General features: G+C 40.2%; 1 protein-coding gene across 1 annotated transcript in view; it reads right to left on the bottom strand.

Annotated features, from left to right (window-relative positions):
* Positions 1 to 569: 569 nt before the first annotated feature.
* Positions 570 to 24,768, bottom strand: part of NIM1K (NIM1 serine/threonine protein kinase) — an 89,435-nt gene continuing 65,236 nt past the window's right edge. Inside the window, exons 2-4 of the mRNA XM_016431588.2 lie at positions 20,369 to 21,425; positions 5,416 to 5,684; positions 570 to 1,491 (exon numbers count right to left, since the gene is read on the bottom strand). Of these exons, the coding sequence (XP_016287074.2) occupies positions 739 to 1,491; positions 5,416 to 5,684; positions 20,369 to 20,657 (1,311 nt within the window). The 5' untranslated portion in view covers positions 20,658 to 21,425 and the 3' untranslated portion in view covers positions 570 to 738. The remainder of the gene's footprint in view (positions 1,492 to 5,415; positions 5,685 to 20,368; positions 21,426 to 24,768) is intronic.

The following is a 24,768-nucleotide window of genomic DNA, read 5'->3' as shown; positions in this document are numbered from 1 at the left end:
TTTCTCATAAGTCCCTCAGAATTGTCCTGGATCATTGCCTTGCTGCTAGTGGCAAAGTCTATCACATTTGATCATCCCATAATGTTTGTTAATATGTACAATGTTCTCTTGGTTCTGCTTATTTCACTCTGCATCAGTTCATGGAGGTCTCCATTTCTTATAGAAATTAATCAATTCATCATTCTCTGTAGCACAATAGTAGTCCCTCACCATCCGATACCACAATTTGTTCAGCTATTCTCCAATCAAGGGACACCCTCTCATTTTCCAGTTTTTTGCTGCCACCACAAAAAGCACGGCAATAAATATTTTTGTACAAACAGGTCCATCCCTATTTTTTTTTATCTTCTTGGGATATAAACCTAACCTAGTAATGATAATTGCTAGATCAAAGTGCCTTGCCCATTCTAGATAGCAGTAACTTTTTCTTGGGGGCATTATGCCTCAAACACAGCAGTTTTGATTCTGGTTCATCATTTCACTCTATGATTTAAGTAAACTGAGCAATAAGTACTTGACACACAGTGTATACCACATTTTAAAGACACCTCCCAAACAAAGCAAGCCAGAAAGTTGGAGTGAGGTTTATTGCTGTATCAGTTTGAAAGAAAAAATAGATTATAAAATTACTATTTGAGTTTATTTAAAATTACAAAATTGTCATGACTCAGGTTGCTTGTGGAAAAATTTAAAAACATCCAAAAACAATGTTTAAATTTACTGGCAGTCTAATGCAATTTATAAAATTGAACAAAATTTGGATGTGTGTCGTATGCCCCGGTAGACACGACGGGATGCTTTCTTGGGTTCTCCTTCCTTGGGGTCTGGCAGGGTCACTATAGGAACACTCTCTAAAGCCCTTCTTCTTTGGACTCGGTGCAGAATAATACGGTAGACCCCCGTGATTGAGCTGCGGGAATCTCTTCCTTGGTTATTTCTAATATGCTCTTCAGTAATACCCAGATTTTCTAAGGTGCTCTTGACCTCATTCTCTTCTTCCTTAAGTGTGCTTTTTTCTGATAAATACTGGGGATCTAGTTGGAAGGGTTCCAAGGGAGTGGGGTGTAGCACCCCTTGCATCCATTCGTTGTGCATAATGTAGTCAATTCCATACCTTTCTGTGGGTATTGGCTGCAGGACCCCTCGGATCAGCCTCTGACAGGGGTTGGAGACATCAGGAGGTATACTGTATGTCCCATCGAGGATACACTTCTTCAGTTTGGCCACGGTCTCCGCTCGAAATGGCATGGTGCCAGTCACCATAAAATATAAGAGGACCCCCAAAGCCCAGATGTCCACATAAATGCCCACATAATTTTCATCCCGGAAGAGCTCTGGGGCAGCATATGGAGGAGACCCACAGAAAGTGTTCAGTGTTTCACCTTTTTTGCTTATTGTGCTGAATCCAAAATCGCCCACCTTCACACACATATTGCTTGTATAAAATACATTTTCAGCCTTCAGATCTCTATGAATGATTTGATTTTCATGCTGTGAAGCAAGAAAAGACAAAGTCAACTTTTTTGGATTGGTAAAAAATTTACCTAAAAAAAAAAAAGGTAAAAATCTGTGCTAAGTATTCAATAATTCTATATAGACACCCGGATAATCATTTGTATAATGATAGCAGTTGACTATGTTAATCCTTCAGCACAATAGACTGCCTAGGATATTCAGTCAATAAACATTTATTAAACTGGTACAATGTGCCAGGCACTGGGCTTCTTCAAGGAAAGGTTGTGTTTTGTTACATAGAACGAGAATGACCGTCTTGGAGAGTTGGTCCAATCCAGCCCATACAAGAAAGGAATCAAGATGATATTCCTGTCTGCTGGAACTGGACTGGACTATAATAAAGCCTTTGCTCAAATACTTCCAAGAAGGGAAAGGCAACTCTATTTTGACACATACTGATGGGGAATTGGTTTGTAGGGGGGGGAAATGCTCCTCCTAGTTAAACCCTTTCAGACCTGGTCAACGTAATTGCCAACCCCAATTCCATAGGGCTAATGATTAAATAATACTGCTGTTTGTTCGTTCATTCATTCATTCATTCATTCATTCATTCATTCATTATTTTTAACTCTTTGTGACCCTGTGGACCATAGTGTGCCAATACTACCCACAGAGTTTTCTTGGCAAGGATACTGGAATGGTTTGCCATTTCCTTCTCCAGTGGATCCTTTCCTTAGACAATCAGAGGTTAATTGACTTGCCCAAGGTCATAGCTAGGAAGTGTCTGAAGCCAGTCTTGCTGACTCCAGGCCAAGCATTCTTTCCATTTGAGTCACCTAGCTATGTCCAGGGCATACAGATGTAAAGTGACTTGCCCAAGGTCACACAGTGCTCCAGCCCCAGAGTCACAGCTACCTTTGCATGAAATATGCTACCCACCCCTAGATAGGGAGATGAGAGACTCAGGGGGCACACCACGACACATTTTTTTTGTACAGGGCTAATGTGGAAATTCACTTTCCTTGACTATACATGTTTGTAATGAGTTCTGTTTTTCTTGGGGAGGGGAAGGTGGAAGAGCAAAAATAAAATTGAATTTGAAAAACAAAATTTTAGTCCATTCACCACTTCTCCTGGACAAAAGAGTCTATAGCTTGATGTCCCTCCCTGCGTTAGCCACTACAAAGAAAAAAATAACAAAAGGCACAGTGCGTCCTTTGGCTGCACTTTGAGCTATCCTAACCTTTGTCATGAGACCCTACAAGAAGGGGATTGAACATGGAGTGGGAATAAGGGTTAGAGCCAGGACCAGAGAGGAACACAATCTCCTCCCCTCAGCATTCCTTTTAGGTGGCCTCCTTGACCTCAACCAAAACAGTGTAGAATCCAGCTCCCAGGAGAAAGAAGCTGACCACACTCTAAAAATTCCCTAACATACACGTCCTCTCCTTGCTGTTTGGCTCCAGCCTTGGACTAGGCAGTACAGTGTAGTGTGGAAAGCACTGGATTCGGAGTTAAAGAACCCGAGTATAATCGATTCCACCTTCTCTAGTTATTAATTGTTCGGACAACTTCCTTTATTTCTCTGAGTCTGTTTCCTCATCGGACAAGCTGAGGATGTTGGGTTATTAATCCGAGGTCTGTTAATTTAAGGAAAAAAAGACAATTATATTTAAACAATTGATTTCCTTGATAATCTTTTATATACATTTAAAAACATTATTCTGAAACACAGAAGAGAAACAACTGCTTGATCACATGGGTTGATGGGGATATGATTGGGGATGTTGACTCTAAATGATCATCCTAGTGCAAAAACTAATAATATGGAAAAAGGTCTTAAACAAGAATACATATAAAACCCGGTGGAATTGCTCATTGGCTATGAGAGAAGGGGGAGGAGGGGAGGGAAAGAACATGAATCATGTAACCACGGAAAAATATTCTAAATTATTTAATTTTAAAAAACATTAGTCTGGGAAGGGGTCCAGAGGCTTCTCAAACTTCTCTAGCAAAGGTGAACACCCCAAAAAGGTAAAGAACCTCTGGATTAAATGGTCTCCAAGGTTCTTTCCAGCTCTGAATTCTGAGCCACACTGACTTCATATCTATACCTTAGATCAGTGGTGTCAGATTCACCCAGAAACAGGGGCCACTAAACTGTACAGAAGCATCCCTGATAGCGGCATGTTGACTTAGAAAGCTACATATTGATTAACATGATCTATATTTTATTTTGCGGACAGCTGGGTGACTCAGTGAATAGAGGGCCAGGCCTTAGAGTGAGGAAGATTTTCAACTTCATGAGTTCAAATCTGGCCTCAGACACTTACTAGCTATGGGACTCTGGGCAAGTCACTTAACCATTTATTTGTCTCAGTTTCCTCATCTGTAAAGTGAACTGGAGAAGGAAATAGCAAACCATTCCAGTATCTTTGCCAAGAAAACCCCAAATTGGGGTGATGAAGAGTCGAACATGACAGAACAACAACAACATTCTATTTTCACTTATTTTATTATTTATTTCCTAATTATATTTTTCATCTGATTGAGCTGCACTGAGTAGTGATGCAGAGGAGAACTGGGCAATGTTTGACCCCTCTGCCTTTGAGAACCCACAAGGACCACTTTTACTTAAAGGATTGGTTCCTTTTATCAGTGGCACCAAATCTGACCTAAAGTCAATACTTGCTTTAATCCTCAAGGACTGCTGGAAAATGGTTCAATGTTCTTTTTCTTTTCTCACCCTCTAGATGTATCTCTCCTCTTTAAAGAGGTATAGAGACAAGAGTAGGGAGTACAACTTCAAAGGTTCAACAGGAGACCCTTCTCAAACCATCCCCTAGCCTTTATCACTCCTGTTGAAACCATGGATGCACAATCCTAAATCCTAAAGAATAGAGAGTTACAACTGCGTTTGTACCCTAAAGAGATAACAGAGAAAAAGACTTGTACAAAAATATTTATAGCTGTTTTTGTGGTGGCAAAAAAAAAAAAACAAAACTGGAAAATGAGGGGATGTCCATCGATTGGGGAATGGCTGAACAAATTGTGGTATCTGTTGGTGATGGAATACTATTGTGCTCAAAGGAACAATAAAGTGGAGGAGTTCCATGGGGACTGGAAAGACCTCCAGGAATTGATGCAGAGAGAAAGGAGCAGAACCAGGAGAACATTGTACACAGAGACTGATACACTGTGGTACAATTGAATGTAATGGACTTCTCTCCAGCAGCAATGCAATGATCCAGGACAATTCTGAGGGACTTATGAGAAAGAATGTTATCCACATCCAGAGAAAGAACTGTGGGAGTAGAAACACCGAAGAAAAACAACTGCTTGATCACATGGGTTAATAGGGATATGATTGGGGATGTAGACTCTAAACAATCACCCTAGTGTAATTATTATCAATAATATGGAAATGGGTCTTGATCAATGACACATGTAAAACCCAATAGAATTGCTTATTGGCTATGGGAGGGGTGTGGGAGGAAAGGAGGGAAAAACATGAATCTTGTAACTATGGAAAAATATTTCAAATTAACTAATTAAATAAAATTTTTTAAAAAATAACAATGGATATAAAAAAAAGACTAGAGAGTTATGGAAAGGGACGTTTCCCCAAATAGTACTTTCCTAGGAATAAAGAGGGATGAGCATGGAGTAGAATGTGAAGATTAGTTTTATAATTGGCACATTCTCCATCGTTATAACATAAGTAACATAATCCAATGGAAAGAGCCCTGGTTTGGGGGTCAGAGGACTCAGGTTCAGTGCCAGCCTGTGATAGTTACATCCTGTGTGACCCTGTGCTGTTCTGTAACCTCTCTCGTTGGTTGGATTCCATGGATTCCTTCCAGCTGTAGACTACAGACCACGTGAGAATTGACTACGCATTGGTCAAGCAACTCTAGCTAGACTGGTATTGTGGGGACTTGGGAATATCTCTCAGCTCACCATGTGCTTCACAGCGGACACAATCTGGGAGAAAATGAGCTTGCTTTCGGTTTCTGAGAGCTTCCCCTCGGTGCTGATCTTCAGGAAGAGCTCTCCGCCTCCAGCGTACTCCATCACCAGGTGGAGCTTAGACAGGGTCTCAACAACTTCATAGAGGCGGATGATGTTGGGGTGATGCAGTTTCTCCATGGTGGAGATCTCCCGTGACAGTAGCCTTTGGGTTTTCTGGTCTAACTTGGTCTTGTCCAGGATCTTAATAGCCACCTTTTCTGAAAATGAAAAAGGGACAATGGGTTAATGAAAGTGGTAGTAATTCCTGGCCAGCCTTGCTGTAGCTGGGTAAACTTCTGCTTCAGAAGGGTTTTTATTGTTGCATCATTTTAGCCATGTCTGATTCTTCATGACCCCATTGGGGAGTTGGGATTTGGGGGTGGGGAGGGTTTTGGTAAAGATACTGGGGTGGTTTGCCATTTCCTTCTCCAGCTCACTTTACAGATGGGGAAACTGAGGCCAATAAGTTAAAGCCCAGGGTCACACAGCTAATGAGTATCTGAAGCAAGATTTGAACTCATGAAGATGAGTCTTCCTGATTCTAAGCCCAGTGTTCTATCCACTGCACTACCTATCCTGAGAGTGGTCTGGGAACAAAAATTTTAGAGCTAATAAAGGCCTTGAGATCATTTGAGATCAAATGAACTTTCCCTCATTTTCAGGAATGAGGAATGCGGAAAGGAAATTTTAATAATATTTATTTATTTTATATTAAATTATTTAATAATAAGAAAAGGAAACTGGGGCTTAGATAATATGCCCCAAAATTTGATCCCAGGCTCTACCTGCCCAGATCCAGGGTTCTTTCCATTAGTAGGGGGCACAGTGAGGAGAACACTGGGCCTGGAATCAGGAGGACCAGAGTTCAAATCCTACCTCATACATTTACTAGATGCATGACCTTGGGCAAGTCACTCACTCAGTGTCTCTCAGATTCAGTTTCCTTAGCTGTAAGATAGGGTTGATAATATCACTGACATCCCAAGATCATTGTGAGATTTAAATAAGAATTGTGAAGTAATTTGCAAACCTCAAAATACTATATAAATACCAGCTTTTATTATTAAGTCACTCTTCTACTATGTACCCAGTAAAACAATTAATTCAGATCCCCATGACTTAACATTTGGAGGAACTTTATTTATGAATAAGAAATTGTTTGGTTCAGCTTGCAGTTCAGAATGTCTCTCCTGATCAATGGCAAGTGGTTTCTCAAGCCTACTTTTCCTGTAATGATCTTTTGTAAATTACTTTTTAAATGAAAACTATTGATAGCTTAAACTGGAACAAAAATTATCACAGAATTGTATAAATTTCTACATATTTCAATGTAAATCAAATTAAATATCTGATAAAGTAAGGGAATCAGAGGCATTCATAGAACATAGAGTCTATAAATCTCTAGAAAAGGGGGAGTCTTACCTACTTGTAAAGGAGAGAGAAGAGTCTGGAGATAGCCAACTTGAGAAGCAATACGTAGGAGTATAGATCCAGCTTTTCTCTGGATCTATGTCCTTTGTCTTCGTTACTCTCTCCTTAATTCCTATTCTTTGAGCTCAGTGGCTCCATATTGATCCCTTCAAAGTTTCTGACGCTAAGGTATAGGCTTACTTGTACTAGATAATATTTGTGCTCTTGCTCTCAAAAAAAAATTGAGTTGGAAGGTCAACGGTTATTGACAACATCTACTCCATTCCTCTGTTGGAATGTGAAGGTTGGTTTGTTGCTCCTAGTGTTTCCAGATTCCTGACAGATATTGACCTTTGAGATTCAAGAATGAGAAATCAGGATTCTTGGATATTCTCCAAATCACAAATTGTTCTGTATTTTTCATTATTGTACTTAGATGTTTTAAAATAATAATGACTATAATAATAAACAGTGAATTAATTTTATGTGATGGGGCTATATGAAAAGTTTCAGATGTTTCCTGTTTTTAAAAGATTTTAAAATGCATAATATATTATGACAATGATTTAAAACATTAAAAAAGGTGCTAACAATATCACGAAGGAACATTTAGACTACTAAGGAGACTACATTTTAAAGACTTTGATAATACATATAGGGATGTTGCTAATTATTCATACATCTAATCTATTTCATTAAAGTAGCTCCTTAGGAAGGGAACAGGCAATTATTAAATAAGAGTTGTGACAGCTCTGAGGGACTGGCCAGTCATCCAAACGCCAAACCCATTTTTACCTAAAAAACTTTTACAGAGATCTTGAACAAGGCTAGAAGCCATACAAAGACCCTGAAGAACTTAAGTATCAATCTTGAGTCATAGAAGAAGCCGGCACAGGAATGCCCATCATGACATGCCTACGTTAAAGCAAGTGATGACTCCATGAGCACAAAGGAAGTGGGAGCTACAAAAACCCAGAGACATCTATCTCTATCTCAAATGTTCTAATGGATGGCTCCTGCCTGACCTGTGGTAGAGCTTTCTGAACCTGAATTGGACTGATCAGCCATAGCTGAACACATTGTACCCTGACCCCAACATCATGAAGTCACTGGGTCCTCTTTGAAAATAAAGGACAAACAACAAAACATAACTTTGTGCCAACTAGAGTACAGATATTATCTTAGTTGAGACTCACTATGAGCAAGGTGCTATTCTAGTTCCTTTTTACAGCTGAGGAAACTGAGGCAGACAGCAGTTCAAAATCATCCAGGATCACTGAATTTGAACTCAGAGTTTCTTGACTGCAGGCCTACTGTTTTATCTGTGTCTCTTAAGGGTCATTCAGCTAATGCAGGCACCAATGACTAATGAAATAGGACTGGGGTACAAAAGATACAAGGAGAAAAGCCAAAGGCTTGGATTTGCTGATAACCAGATCTTGAATAAATTAAGAGTTAGAGAAAATATTCAAGGAATTTTAACATTCTTTTCTCTTGGCATTCCCCAAACCATGGTTCTTTGAAAGGTTTCTTCTTTTTCTTAAATTAGAGAAGCTTTTGGTTTTATACAAGAGAAGGGAAAATAAAATCATCCTTATATAATTTAGAAATCTTTAATCTACCTGAGACTAGAAAGGAGAATAGTTACATGGGAGCAGGAAGGGAGGGAATGGGGTGGGGAGGATGTCCTCTAGCATAATTCTACTTTGAACCCCAGGAGGCAGGGCATCAGAGGACTTTCTAGTTGGTAGAGAAAGCATGAAGGCTTTGTTGTGTATCTTTTGAAAAGAAAAAAAAAAGTTAAGGAAAAGAAAAACAAAATGTTCTAAGTTGCCACTAGGTGGTCTGGAAAGCAATTATTCATCTAAATCTCAAATTCCCTTCTTGTTTAATAAGAAAGCTAAAACAAACTTTATACATTCTTTCTCTGTGTGTATCTGTCTTTCTATCTCTCTTGCTGGGTATCTCTTTCTCTCTCTCTCTCTCTCTCTCTCTCTCTCTCTCTCTCTCTCTCTCTCTCTCTCTCTCTCTCTCTCTCTCTCTCTCTCTCTCTCTCTCTCCATCTCTCCCCTTTCCCCACTCGGCTCCACACAGGTAGGGAGGGCATCAGCTCCTGGAGAAGGCTTTATGACTCTCTTTCCACAATTCTTGGTTCAGTCCTCCCAAAGCTTCTCAACCCCCAAGGTCATGAGCTAGAGCAAAGTTGACTGACTCATGTGGAGACTGGCCCTGGGAACCTGGCCAGCTTTAACCAACAACCCAGCAGACTGCCTACTGACCAAACTTGTTTTTATGAAACAACCATTTTTTGGAGTCTTTTCTTGGTTTCCAGGGTGAGCAAACCTCCCAGAGTACACACCAGGCACCAGCATGGATTCAGGGCCACCCTGGCTATTTGGTTAGTCTTGGGAGGAAAATCTTGGGAATGGACTTTGAGTCTGGGATATCTCCTCATAAGGGACATGTCACACGAGGTGAGTCAGTTACAAACCCCCAATGGTCCAGGAAGTGGCTCTGAGCTGACCCTGAAACTGATCTGCTCCTTACTCCACTGTATCTCCCACTCCTCTGGAATTGTGGGTCTGGCCCAGCTCTAGGACAGACCCCCCTACAAGAACAGACCAAAACTTTACTACAAATATCTATAGTGATGTCTTTTTTTTAGTATTAAGTACATTTCTGAATATATTCTCCCCAATCCCCAATCCAGAAAACTATCCCTTGTAATGAAAAAGTAAAAAAGAAAGAAAGAAAGAAAGAAAGAAAGAAAGAAAGAAAGAAAGAAAGAAAGAAAGAAAGAAAGAAAGAAAGAAAGAAAGAAAGAAAGAAAGAAAGAAAGAAAGAAAGAAAGAAAGAAAGAAAGAAAGAAAGAAAGAAAGAAAGAAAGAAAGAAAGAAAGAAAGAAAGAAAGAAAGAAAGAAAGAAAGAAAGAAAGAAAGAAAGCAGAACTAAGAACTAAGTAACACTGTGACCAAGTCTGACAGCATAACAAGAGAGAGAAATGCATTTCTCAACTTGTCCTTGGGAATAAACTGAGTCATTATAGTAGCATGGCTTTCAGTTTCCTTTTTATTTCTATTTCTATTGTTGTTGAGGTTTCATGATATACTTCATGCTCATAACTGATATGGTTGGAGAATTGGTACTGAATTTATAGCATCAGCAGAACAGAAAACGTGATGTATTTTATGCAGGTCAATAAAGGAATGGAAATTGGAAGTCAAACACTCCTTGTATTCCAAAATAGGGTCTTGAACTTTTTGTAATTTTCATTTAAATTTTGTTAGGAGGCTTGGAGCTATTAGTTAATCTATCTTCCAATACACTGTTTAATATAGCACTGAATAAATGATGCAAGTTGTCAATGGATGAGTGATCAACTAATAGCTCTGCTAGTAATTGATTTATTTTTCTTCAATAAAGTTGCATAAACCAAAAAAAAAAATGTCATGTGTATTATTGCTTTGGTTCTGTCTAAGTCACTCTGCTTCGATTCCTAGGAGTCTTCCTAAGCCTCTCTGTATCCTTCATGTTCATAATTTCTTATGGGAAAGCAATATTCTGATACAATATACACCACAATTTGTTTAGCCATTCCCCAATGGGCTGCCCAGAACTTCTGGAGTCCCTCTAGGGTCTAGCACATGGCCTGATGTCAGCAATAGACAAAAAGCAACTGCTATGATGGAACACAGTAGGGGAAGGAGGGAGAAAGGAGGAAGAGAGGGAGGGAAAGTGACTGCTGGCCTTTTCAATGGCAACAGGGAATCCATGGGGCAATGGTTACTTACATGGACAATTAAGGAAAGGTTAATGACTTCTGAGGCTGAGCCAGATAGTGCTCTTCATCTGTGGGATTATGGGAAGTCCTTCACTTAACAATCAATTTTAGAATGATCTACACACATGAATAGCCATTTCTTTATCAACCTGTCCCATTCTACCTCTGCTTGGATGCCCTGTTACTTTGGCCTGAGCCTTCCCCTGCCTTGATTGTACTCTTCTCCCAATATCAGACTTCAAAGATCTATCTGAGAAGGACCTTCTCCCCTAAGTCTTATACTGTGTGGGAGCCTCAAAAAGAGCCGCTGTCCATCTCATTGGTGCTGGAAGCTTCCGTCTATACTGCCATGGAGACTAGCTTGTTGGGTGAGTTTTCAGTGCTTTATCCCCCTCCCTGCCCCTTCAGAAAGCCATAGGGCTCAAAAAGTTTCCATGTCAGAGCAGTTCAATATTCAGTGCTAGTGTCAGTACAGTTTCAACCATACTGTCTGTTTATCCAGCCCTAGTCACTTCCCTGAGCTCCAGGCACACATCTCCAACTGTTTATTAGATATGTCACAGTGGATGTCTTACAGACACATCCGAATCAGAACTCATTCCCCCCTCTAAAAAACTCAACCCTCTTCTGAACATCCCTATTTTTGTCAAAGATATTGTTGTTCTTCCATTCACCTTGTTTCAGAACCCTATTGGCAGAGGCAGCTAGGTGGCACAGTGGATAAAGTGCCAGGCCTGGAGTCAGGAGGAGCTGGGTGGTTCAGATATGGCCTCAGGCACTACCCAGCTGTGTGATCATGGTCAAGTCCCTTGACCCCGCTTGCTTAGCTCTTACTTTTTAGAGTTATACCTAAGACCAAAAGGGCTAAGAAACAACCAGCCCTACCTATCCAATGAAGTTACCCTCTTGTTCCTAGCTCTACAATATCTCTGATGTCCTACTCCTTCCCTCTGCTCTCATGCAGCCATCACCTTATTCATTGAGGTCCTCAGCACCTCTTGCCTAGGTAGGCTCTTTTAACAGCATCCTAATTTATCTCTCTGTTTCCTCTCTCCCCATTCCACTCCATCTTCCACATAGCTGCCAGTGATATTTCTAAAGCACAGCTCCAACCCCATTTCTCCCCTTCTCAAGAAGCTTTAGTCACTAAAGCTAAACTAAAGTTTAGTGGGTCCATTTTGCCCTTAGGAACAAATAGAACTTCTTGGGTTCTGTGTACAATGTACAATGTAAATTGGCTTTCCCCTGTCTGATATCTTCTTCCCAACATTACAAGACTTTCAGGTGAGGCTGTCATCCCAATATGGCGATGTCTGAGGAGAAAGGGTGCCTTGAACATAATAGTTATGGAATAAATTCTGTTGAATTGAATTGCAGAAGATAAAGGGCACACAAAGGGAGCATCAGGAAGAAGGACCAGAGACATTAAAGGAAGAGGCTTAGAGAAAGCACTAACCTGGCAGGACCTTGTATGTCTAATGATCTCTTTTATATGTACTTGCAGATAATAGAGGGACCATAAAATATTCAGAAGCCTCTCTTTGAAAAGGCTCAAAAAAAGCTGTCAGATGTTTCCACTTGGAGCAAAGGAAATATGTGTCCTTTGAAAAATGGATTAATTTGTTTATTTGTTTCATTAAAATACCCAGTTAACTCCCTCTTATATCTCCATCATTTCTACCTCCCACATGCCATTTTCCAAACCGTTAGCTACCACTATCTTTCCCCTTGAAAGAAGGGAAGTTCTCCTCCATTCCTTCTTTCTCTTCCCTTTATTTATTGTCATCCTTTTAATGACACATGAGTTTTTCTATAAAAAGCAGAGTCTCCTTGGGGGACAGTTCATGTTCTCTATTGCCTTTGCTGTCAAAACTTGAGGTTGCCTAGCTGAAACTGTCAATAATAGCTAATGATAATAGCTAGCTAGCATTTAACATGGTGTTATAAGGTTTACAAAACACTTGGTAAACATTATTATTTCATTTGGGCCTTACAATAACCTTGGGAGACAGGTGCTATTAATATTCCTATTTTACAGGAGAGAAAATTTCAGTCAATAGAGGTCAAGGGACTTGCCCAGAACCATAGAGTCTGAGCCTAGATTTGAATTCAAGTCTTCTTGACTCCAAACTGAGCCCTCCATTCACCATACTGTCCAGCTGCCATACACTGCTCTAGATCCATGAATAAAGTCCAAGTGTTTAGATGGTGGCAGTAGGAGCAAAAATCAAAGCAAATCGTGTGTAATGAGATCTCCATGTTTGCATTTGTCACAAATTAACACAGGTAAAGTTATCACAAACAACCTTTGCCTCATTGGCTACCCATCAAAAACAATGCCATTTCCTCTGATTTGTAATGGGTGACAACTACAAGTTGTTAACTCTAGGCTAGCAAGTTTGACCCCAATTCTTGGACATAGCACAGAGTTTGCTAGCATTTGAAAGGGGGAGCGCTGATCACTGAGAGCCATCATGGATTCTTCAAGAAGTCATCAGGTAACTAATTTCCTTTTTAGAAAGAATTACTGGTAGATCAGAGGAAAGGGCAGCGAGGTGGCACAGTAGAGACAGTGCTAGCCCAGGTGTCAGGAAGACTCACCTTCTGCAGACATTTATTAGCTGGGTGACCCTGGGCAAGTCACTTAATCCTGTTGGCCTTAATTTCTTGATCTGCAAAATGAGCTGGAGAAGGAAATGGCAAACCCCTCCGGTGTCTTTGCTGGGAAAACCCCAAACAGGGCTGTGATACTGAAACAACTCAGCAATGACAGATCACAGGCAGGTTGTTAAAATCATTTACCTCACTCTTAGCAAAGCATTTGACAACATCCCTCATGTTCTCACCACGAACATATTACAGAGATGTGGGATGGATGACAAACGATTAGAGGGGTGTGATACCTTTCAAAAGACTAGACCAAAGTATAGTCAGGAATGGCTTAGGTCAGGTTGGAAGTAGGTCTCTAGTGGGATACCTCAGGACTCTGTCCTTGGCTTCATAGTATTAAATGATTTTATTAATGACTTGGATGAAATCATAGATGTCTTGTTTGTCAGATCTACAGATGACGCAAAGCTTGGAGGAATAGCCGACACCATCTCTAAGCTCTATACACCTTGAAGACAAAATTAACATCCAAAGAGAGGCTGATGGGACAAAATGATAGGCCAAATCTCATACAATTAAATTTAATAATGATAAATGTAAAATCCTACTCTTGGACTCAGAAAAATCAACTTCAAAAATGCAAGATGAGGCAAACATGGTGAGATAATGGCTTGCATGGGGAAAAAAATGAGTCAACAATGTGACAAGGCAGCCAAAAAATTTAATGTGGTCTTGGATTATTTTCAAAGAGATAAAGCACAGAAAAAGAAGTTGGTTTGATAGTCCAGCTGTATTCTGCCCTGCTCAGACCCTATCTGGGGTGTTGTTTTCAGTTCTGAGCACCACATTTTAGGAGTGAAGGCCAAAGGGACATTCACTGTTGGGACTGTGAGAGACAGGTGATTTACATATATTTGGGGAGCTGATAGTTAGTTGCTCAGATTTTTTTTCTACTTTTAATACAATATTCTTCTGTAATAATGTCAGCTGCATACTTGCCAATGAGAAGTTAAAGCTCTATAACTGGGGAGTGAGGTGGAAGAGGGAACCATGTATGGAATTCCCCAAGTTTCTTGGAAAGGAATTATGAGCCAAAATAAATGAAAAAAACAATCTCCCAAAGTATACTCGAGCCTTTTATGTCATGAGAACTTCTTACATAAAGGTGATATCTGGAGTCAGCATGGAGTGGTGGGGAAAACAGTGGCTCAGGAGTCAAGGGATCTGAGTTCAAATGCCATCTCTTCTACTTACTATCTGTGCGACCCTAAGGAAATCAGTTAGCTTTTCTTGGCCTCCTATTTCTTAGCAATAAGATGAAGGGTATTGAACTAGATGATATTTAATGTCCCTTCCATCACCAAGTCCCTCACAGATGAGAGACGGCCAATCATATACAAGGAAATGAAAGTAGGCTGGTTTAGCTAGATTATAGAGTGTAGACAAGAATAAGGTTTAACACTGGAGAGATAGGAAGGAGACAAGTTATAGAGTTTTAAATCGCCAAACAGAAAACTTTGTATTTGATACTAGAGATAATGGGGAGTCATTGGTGTTCATCAGGGGAGGGTGACATGTTCAGACCTATGCTTTAGAAAAATCACCTCAACAACAACTGAATGGAGAATGGATTAGAGAAGAGAGAAATGAAGCAGGGAAATCAGTTGATTTTACCTCAGTTCAGAATAGATAGATAGATAGATAGATAGATAGATAGATAGATAGATGGATGGATGATAGATAGATAGAGAGATAGATAGATGGATGGATGATAGATAGATAGATAGATAGATAGATAGATAGATAGATAGATAGATAGATAGATGGATGGATGGATGGATAGATGGATGGATAGATAGATGGCTGGATAGATAGATAGATGGATAGATAGATGGATAGATAGATAGATAGATAGATAGATAGATAGATAGATAGATAGATAGATAGATAGATAGATGGATGGATGGATTGGATCTGTAGAATATATGTGAGTGAGGGGTTAGAGATGACACCGAAGACTGAAGTTTGGATAACTAGGAAAATAGTGGCATCACATCTGAGTCAAGCGCCGGGGAGATAGCTGATAACAGCCACTAGGAATTGAACTAGACAATACATCTGAATGTCATGATCCACAAAGGAGGACAGCTTGCTTAAGGAAGGTGGTAGAGGGGCAATCTGGAATTGAGCAAATGAGGAGCAAAGTGCATCCTCACTCTCCCACCTCTACAGTAAATTGAGATGTATGAGAAAGTGTAGTCAACTATGGAAAAGATGGCAAGTAAGGTAGTGTCATCAGGAGAGAGTATTTAGCCTCTCTGGTAATATGCATATAATTTTTAATTTCAGTGTTTTCCCCCTTGTATTTACATCCTAATTGGTCTTTCTATTTCCAGTCTCCCCTTTCTAACCCATTCTCCACAAAGTTAACAAAATAATACCTCTAAAATACAAGTGTGATTATGCCACATCACTACTCAAGTATATAAATTATAGTGGCTCCCTATGGTCACTAGTATAAAATATAAACTCTTTAGTTTGTTATTTAAAGTTCTTCTCAATATGGCTCCAATCTACCTTTACGTACTTATTGCTCACTGAACCCCTCCATGCATTCTAAATTATAGCTAAACTAGTCTATTTGATTCTCCCCAAATTTGTCATTCCCTCTCCTGCTTCAGGCTATTGACTGATGCCTAGAATGTACCTTAGAATCTTTAGTCTTCCTCAAGGCTCAGCCCATGAACTACCTCTTTTCCTTATTCCTAACCCCTAACCCCAGATTAGAGTTTTCTCTCTCTTCAAATTATCTTCACTTGCTTATTGGTGCATATGTTGTAGCCAAAATAGAATACAAGCTCCTTGAGGGGAGGAACTGTTTTGGTTTGTATTGTTGTATCCCCAGTACCTAACACAGAGTCTAGAAAGCAGCAGGTGCTTAATAATTGCTTGTTGGATTGAGCTGAATAGATTGCGAGATTTATGAAAGCAGAGATCTCTCCTCAAAGGGGAGGGGCAGCCAACTGACCCAGCCTAAGAAGTTGGATTCTTGGGATATTATCAGAAGATCAGGGACCCTGGTGCTCATGGGCACTCTCACTACCATTTAAGAGCGAGGACTAAACTGTGAGTTATGCCCTTGGTGCTAATCCTGGCTCCATCATTAACTGGGTGTGTGATCTTTGGAAAATCATTTAAACTCCAGTCCTTAATCCTCCTATCTGTCAAATAAGGAGCTTGAATCAGAAAATTACTAAGGCCTCAATTAACCCCCATTGCTTTGCCCTTACTGCTTTTCTGCCTTAGAACTCATAACTTCTTGCTATCTTCCCTTATTCTTTTATCTTTCATCCCTCGCTTAGGATGAGATGGTTCCTCTCTTTGTTGAGGTTATTAGTCCCTTTACATGTACTTGATCCCATACTTTCCTATCTTTTCCAGCATTCTGTCCTCTTAACATCTCCCTATATACTGGTTGATTCTCTGCTACTTATAAAAATGTCCACGTCTCTCCAATTCTTAGGGGAAAAAATCTTGACTCCCATCCCTTCAAGTTACCATTACTATATCTTGCCCCTCTAAGCCAACCATCCCTATGATGGTTGAATGTTTCACCATTCTTCTAGTTATCTAGTCTTACTACTTCCTCAATGACATCCTTAATGTCTCTGTCTCACTTGCCCCATTAGATCCAATCCACTGTCAAATTTCAACATTCCTACTTTTATAGCATCTCTTCCATATATCCCCCCCACCCAACCCCATGATCATAACCCTAGTTCAGGCCCTTACTACCTTTTGTCTGGACTAGGACGAAGCCTTCTAACTGGTCTTCCCACCTCAAGTTCTCTACAGTAATCTATCCTCCACTCATCTGCCAAAGGCAATTTTAAAAAACCCATAGGTCTAACCACATTACCCTCCCCTGCTCAATGAGCTCCAGTGGCTCCCTGTTACTTCCAGGATCCAAATATAATCTTGTGTTTGGCAGTGGTCTCCTTGCAAACTGGCCACCACCCTCTTCATTAACGAGTTCATTATTTCTCAACTACACTACCTTAATAGCCCCCTTGTGTCCTCATGCAAGGCAAACCACTCTGTACGCCAACACTAGAGTAATCTTCCTAAAGCAGGGCTCCAATCACATCACCTTCACCATAAGCTTAAAAACCTTCAGGGTTTCCCCAGGATTCTTTTATAGCCTGGTGCCTCTTTACCTTTCCAGTATTCTCTCCCACACTCTATAATCTAGTTAAGCTAAACTACTTTCATTGGATTGCACATGACAGTGCATCTCTGTCCTGTAATGAGTGAAGGAGAGATGGGAAAAAAGTGTGCAGCAAAGGCTGGAAAAGCCAGGACTCTAGAACTGTCGATCAAGATGAACATTCTATTTGGAGTGGGGACCAGGAAGGACCCTTGAAACAGGAGGAGGCACACTGAAAAATATTAAGTTGTAGTTCCAAAGACAACAGCACAAATCCCCTAACACAGTCCTTCATGCCTGAAATGCTCTGTCCCTTCACCTTGCTTCTTGGTTTACTTGGCTTGCTTTCTTCAAACTCAGCTCAGATCCCACCTTCTGCATAAGGCCTTCCCCAGTTCATCCAACTGTGAATACCTTCCCATTTCAGATAACCTTCATCTACTCCATATATACTTATGTGGACTTATTTACTTGTCTCCTTCAACTGTAGGAAAGATAGTAACTATAGATCTCTTTCTTTCTCTCTCTTCCTCTTCTTCTTCCTCTTCTTCTCCTCTCTTTCTCTCTCTCCCCTTCCCCCTCTCTCTCCCTCACTCCCTCCCTCTCTCTCTCTTTCTCTCTCTCTCTGTCTGTCTCTCTCTCTCTCTCTCTCTCTCCTCCCCTCTCTCTCTCTGTCTGTCTCTCTCTGTCTCTGTCTCTGTCTCTGTCTCTCTCTCTCTCTGTCTGTCTGTCTCTCTCCCCTCCTCTTTCTCTGTCTGTCTCTCTCTGTCTGTCTCTGTCTGTCTGTCTGTCTCTGTCTCTGTCTTTGTCTGTCTGTCTCTCTGTCTCTGTCTCTGTCTCTCTGTCTCTCTCCAATTCTCTCTCCTCCAGCATAATGTCCCCATAATATCTCTTTATGTACTGGTTAATTCTCTGCAAACTATAAAAAAAATCCATGTCTCCCCAGTTCTTAGGTAAAAACGACTATCATTCCTCCTCTGTGCTTAGCTCAGTGCCAGGAGCATTGTTGTTCAGTTGCATTGGTCTCTCTGTGACCCCATGGACCACAGCACACCAACACTATCCATGGGGTTTTCTTGGCATTTCCTTCTCCAGTGGACTAGGGCATATAGAGGTTTAGTGACTTGCCCAGGATCACATAGCTACTAAGAATGTGAGGCCACATTTTAACTCAGGCCCTCCAGACTCTAAGCCCAACATTCTATCCACTAAGCCACCTTACATGGAATTAAAGGCAAACAAAAGTTAAATGATTTGCCCAAGGTGATACAGCTACCTAAGCTGCCTTTGGCACATACTAAGAACTTAAATATTTGTCAATTGACAGACAACTTATGAGAAAAAGTGGTTTGCAATCAATTGCCTCTAGTTTCTCTCCTTTCATTGGCTCCTCAATCTCTTAACAATCTGACCTCCAGCTCATCACTGTTCTGAAATTGCTTTCTCTAATTACCAATGAACTTTCAGGTTCCTAATCAGATGCCCTTATCCCAGTTCACACCCTTCTTGACCTCTCTGCAGCATTTAATATGGCTAATGACTCTCTACTGGTCTAGGATTTTATGACACTGGTCTCTTTGGTTCCAGGCATGTTCCCCATGCTGGTAAATAGTTCCTTTCCACCCTCATCTCTTAGAATTTCTGGTCTCCTTAAAGACTATGCTCAAAGGGATAGCTAAGTGGCTCAGTGGATAGAGTGCCAGACCTGGAGATGGGAGATCCTGGGTTCAAATGTGACCTCAGATACTTCCTGGCTATGTGACCCTGGCCAAGTCACTTAACTCGAATTGCTTTGCCCTTACCGATCTTCTGCTCTGGAATTGATACTTAGTATTATTAGGTTCTAAGACAGAAAGTAGGGATTTTAAAAAGCAACAACTAAGCTCAAGTATCTCCTTCTACATAAGGTCTTTCCTGACCCTCTAGCTATAAATACTCCCTTTCCATCACCTCATAAATTAATCTGATACTCTATATGGACATGTTGTTTCTTTGTTACAATGAAAGGTCCTTAAGAATAAGGAATTATTTTTGTTTTGTATCCCGGCACCTAACAGAGTCCTGGAATATAATAGGTACTTAATAAATGGTTCTGGTGGAATCATTCAAGGTCTCCTAAAATGTGGAACCAAAATGTGGTCCTATCCCATTTCACAGTACTTGCTTTCATTCACTCTGAATTCCAAGACAATTGAACTCCTGGTGTCCCCACATTTTTCCTGCTTGTTGTACTTTGCCCGTGTTCTTCCCTCCACCTCAAGCATCCTTCTTCCACCTCTACCTTTCCAAATTTCACTCATTCAACTAAGACGCCATTCAAATTACATTGGTCATGAAAGGGTTGTTTTTTTTTAATTTCTAAAAAACCCTACTTAACCTTCTTCTTAGAATCGATACTAAGTATTGATTCCAAGGCAAAAGAGTGGTAAGAGCTAGGCAATGGGGGGTTAAGTGACTTGCCCAGGGTCACACAGCTAGGAAGTGTCTGAAGCCAGATTTGAACCCAGAACCTCCCGTCTCCAGGCCTGGCTCTCTATGTACTGAACCAGCTAGCTGCCCCAGCTGTGAAAATTTTACTGCTAGTGACTCTTCCCTATTCTGAGTACTTTGTACCATGCCATGGCATCAAGGGGGAAAAAAATAAGCATATGGTCCATAGTGAATTTTCAAATACAAATCGTTTCTGGATTATCTAATGGTCCAAGGCTCTTCTGTGTCATTGTTAATACACATAAATATGAGGCGTTGATTGACACCTCAGAAATCAGTTACTTTGGGACAGCAATATACAAGCCCCAATTAATCATGTCAAGAAAATACAAAATTGGCTGTTACGATGAACATGTTTGCTTCCTAAATGTCACAGGATTGCATTTTGAGAAGTCAAACCCTACCTTTGGTTAGGGAGTGAATTCCAAGCTTCACTTGGGAGAAGTTTCCACTTCCAATTTCCCCTCGAACCCGGTAGAAGCCAATCCTTTTCCCAAGTGTGATTTCTCTCACCACCTTCTCATCCTTTGACATGTCTTGAGTGAGTTTCTCAAATGGTGTCAGCCTGTGCGGCGACCCTTCCACATCTCCCTGGTAGCGCTCAGTCCAGCCACAGTCTTCAATGCTCTCCCGGTGATTCCATCTGGCATAGCGGGGGTTCCCCAGGCCTCCATTCACACAAACTGTGGTCATCGTCCATGAGAGGGTCACGTCTCCATTGTGGGGTCCAAGGGGTGTTAGCCAGTATTTAAGAGTTCAGTGGGCTGAGCAAGGTGACGCCAGATGGAGCACAAAAGCTCCAACAATACTCTCCACAGGAAAGGACTTGACTTTGGGCTCAGAGATGCCTGCTCAGTCATTAAAACAAGCAACTTCAGTTTCTTAATGTAGCCCTGATGGTTGCCAAAGCTATTATGGTACAGTATGTGTAGTGAAATAGAAAGCAGCTTGTTTCATGTGGGAAGATCCAAACATTTTCCTGTGGGTATAATATATAGGTTTTCATTGACTGTGGGATCCAGGACCACGACCAGCTGCCCATGGAGGGTCTGCTGGGCTCAGACTCTGGCCACTCTCAGGTCCTACTGAGTAAACTGTAGCATCTTCCTAGCAAGCTGCACATCAAAGACCCCAATTTGCTCTTTCCTTTGATTTATCTTCTAACCCCATTAAAGTTTTCCTTTAGGCATATTCAAGTCTTCTTTTATCTTATAAGGTCTTGGTTCCTGGCATACCGCTTTGGCTCTCTCCATTCCTAATTGTTGCCAGTTGAATGACTGCTGATAAGTTCTGGTGCCTGTAATCTGGGCTCCAGTGAAAGAGGAAACTTGCAGATGGATCTTGCCTGAGTCTCATGACGTACCAGAGGAGGATAAAAGCTAAACTAAACACGACTTTAGTTATATGAGTCTTCTCCAAAGCCTTGTGCCTTCTCAAAAATTTGGTGGATGCCTGTTCATCCTAAGGGTGCAAATGAAGGAGGTCATTAGCTTGTTGATAGCATTATTGAATTGTATTTTATATCTAATATGCATCTGTAAGGAAGCGGGGATGATACTCCCATATATGAATACATTTATAGAATGCTAGAATGATTAACTTGTGTACACACACACACACACACACACACCTTATTTATATGAACAACTTTTAATCATTACCTTCTAGTAAAGAACAAGTAAAGTTTAGGAAAAAATGTATACTGTGTTCACTTTCAAAGTACTCCGGGTAGTTTCGACCATTGGTATCAAACTCAGTTAGAAATGGGGGCCACTGAACCATATATATGGATCCCTGCAGGTACATATTGACTCTGAAAACCACATGAATATTATCTGTGTTTCACTGTACTTTTATTTATTGTTCAATATTTCCTGATTACATTTTGATATGGTGCAGACAACTCTCAAGGAGTACTGGGGGCTGCAGTGCGAGCTGTGTGTTTGACATCTCTGGTTCAGACAATACATGGGCAGTCTCAAGGCAAGAATGAAATTGGCCTAAAACTCCCAATTCAGGAGACCCTCATACAGAGTGAATGAGCAGCAAAGACGTCACTTTTCTGTTCTTGGAAGTCTCAAGTACTCTAAAGAATTGTAATACTCTGTCTGGATTCTAAACCACATTTCCCAGTAGGAATGAAGGAGCCTCATTCAAATCCTTAACAAAAGCTTCAATGAATACGCCCTAGGTCTACCTCTTGGAAGCTTTAGTTTGGGATCCAGCAGAGACAAACAAATGTCTGCTAAAATGACACTAAAGCAACTATCCAGATGGAAACTAATGACTGGGGACACCATGCATCTTCTATTTAATCAGACTGTGAAGTTTTAGAAATCTATATGATGTCTGCCTGAGAACGACCCCATTTTACTTCATTTGCTCATGTTGGAAGATCTAGCAAACCCGATTCTCTGATAAGAAATATTGTCCCATGACAGAGGAGAGACTCTAAATGAACACTCTAATGCAAATATTATCAACATAGCAATGGGTTCAAATCAAGAAAACATGTAATGCCCAGTGGATTTATGCGTCGGCTATGGGGGGCAGGAGGGGAGGAAAAGAAAATGATCTATGTCTTTAATGAATAATGCTTGGAAATGATAAAATAAAATATTAAAAAAAAAGAAGAAATATTGTCCCAGGGATGCCCTCCAATTGGGGAATGGCTGAACAAATTGTGGTATATGGTGGTGATGGAATACTATTGTGCTCAAAGGAGTAATAAAGTGGAGGAATTCCAAGGGGACTGGAACAACCTCCAGGAATTGATGCAGAGTGAGAGGAGCAGAACCAGGAGAACATTGTACATAGAGATGGATACACTGTGGTACAATCTAATGTAATGGACTTCTCCATTAGTGGTAATGCAGTGATCCTGAGGAAAAACTGTGGGAGTAGAAACACCGAAGAAAAACAACAGCTTGATCACATGGGTCGAGGAGATGTGGTTGGGGATGTAGCCTCTAAATGATCATCCTAGTGCAATGGAAATAGGTTCTGATCAAGGACACATGTGATACCCAGTAGAATTGCACGTCAGCTACGGGAAGGGTGGGTGGAGGGGAAGGAAGGAAATAATGTAATTCTTGTAACCAAGGAATAATGTTCTAAATTGACTAAATAAAATTAAAAAAAAAGAAATGTTGCCCCATAGCATGACCCATTATGAGAAATGTTGTATATATAGCAATACAGTTTCAATCATGCACTCATGTCTAGTCAGGGATAAGGACTGAGTCTCCTAGATAGTAAAGGGAGCTAGCAGAGTTATAGGGATGTCAGACAGAGATCCTGGATTTATTAGTACTATACTCTAATTGATTCAGTTAGATATAATAATAATGATTAGTAATGTCCAATTATTATAGCAGTAGGTACAGAAAAATTATGTGCAATTGAATTGAAGGAAGCTTTGTCAATCCATTTAAAGAAACATTTATTAAATTTACTATTAAGCTAATCTCAGAGCCTCCTATCTCCATGAACCATAGGATTTAGATAGAAGGGTCCTGAGAAATCAGCAGAGGGCCCAAGTGGGTTAAGTGATTTAACTAAGGCCATTTTAGTAATAGAGAATGGAGGATCCTGTCTTTCCATCTTCTAATTCCAAATCCAAAAACTTAACACTATACTAGGCTACATCTTCAAAATAAATATATTAGTTTCTAGGCTCACCATAAACACTCGGTTTTAAAATAAATTAGGCCAATATGATAAAAACTAGGTATAGACTAACTTCTTCTATTTTATACTAAGCTTTAAATGACTTCATGATTCAAATGACAAACTTCAAATTACCACATGGTTCATATGCAAAGGATGACATTATAAACAAATTAGATGAGCAAGGAAGAAAATATATGTCAGAACTATAGAAAAGGTGGGGCAGCTGGGTAGCTCAATGGATTGAAAACCAGGCCTAGAGATGGGAGGTCCTGGGTTCAAATCTGGTTTCTGACATTTTCTAGCTATGTGACCCTAGGCAAATTACAACCCCCATTGCCAAGACCTTACCACTCTTCTGCCTCAGAACCAATGCATAGTATTGATTTTAAGGTAGAAAGTAAGGGTTTAAAAAAAAGATCTATAGAAAAGGGATAAATAAGAAATAGAAAGATTCATAGGAGATAAAATGGACAATGTTGATTATATGAAATTTAAAAGTTTGTGTATAAGCAAAAATAATTTGGCTAAAACTAAAAAATAAGGAAAATGGGAAATAAAATTTGCATTGTTTCTCTAATAAAGGTTTTGTTTCTAAATTATATAGGGAATTGATTGACATTTATAAGAATAAGAGTCATTCGTCAATGATAAATGATTGGAGATGTATAAGTAGTTTTCAAAGGAAGAAATACAAGCTATCAATACCCATACTTTTAAAAGTGCTCAAAATGACTAATAATTAGAGAAATGCAAATTAGAACATTTCTGAGAGAGCATCTCATACCCCCTCAAAGGAAAATGACAAATGCTAGAAGGGCTGTGTGAACATGTACATTAACGCACAATTGCTGAATTGTGAACTGGTCCGGCCATTCTAGAAAGCAATTTGGAACTATGCCCCAAAATCTATTAAATCACTCATATCCTTTGACTCAGCAGTACAGCTAATAATAAGTGTGTATTCCAAAGAGATCAAAGAAAAAGGAAAAGGGCCTACACGTACAAAAATATTTATAGTAGGTCTTTTTTGTGGTCACAAAGAATTGCAAACTGAGGTAGTGCTCATCAACTGGAGAAAAGGTACACAAGTTTTAGCAATGGAAATGTACAAAGGTGAAGGACTACTATCATG

This window comes from Monodelphis domestica, chromosome 3 (assembly GCF_027887165.1).
Source record: "Monodelphis domestica isolate mMonDom1 chromosome 3, mMonDom1.pri, whole genome shotgun sequence".
Classification (NCBI taxonomy): domain Eukaryota; kingdom Metazoa; phylum Chordata; class Mammalia; order Didelphimorphia; family Didelphidae; genus Monodelphis; species Monodelphis domestica.
This window is presented reverse-complemented; position numbering and strand designations above follow the sequence as displayed.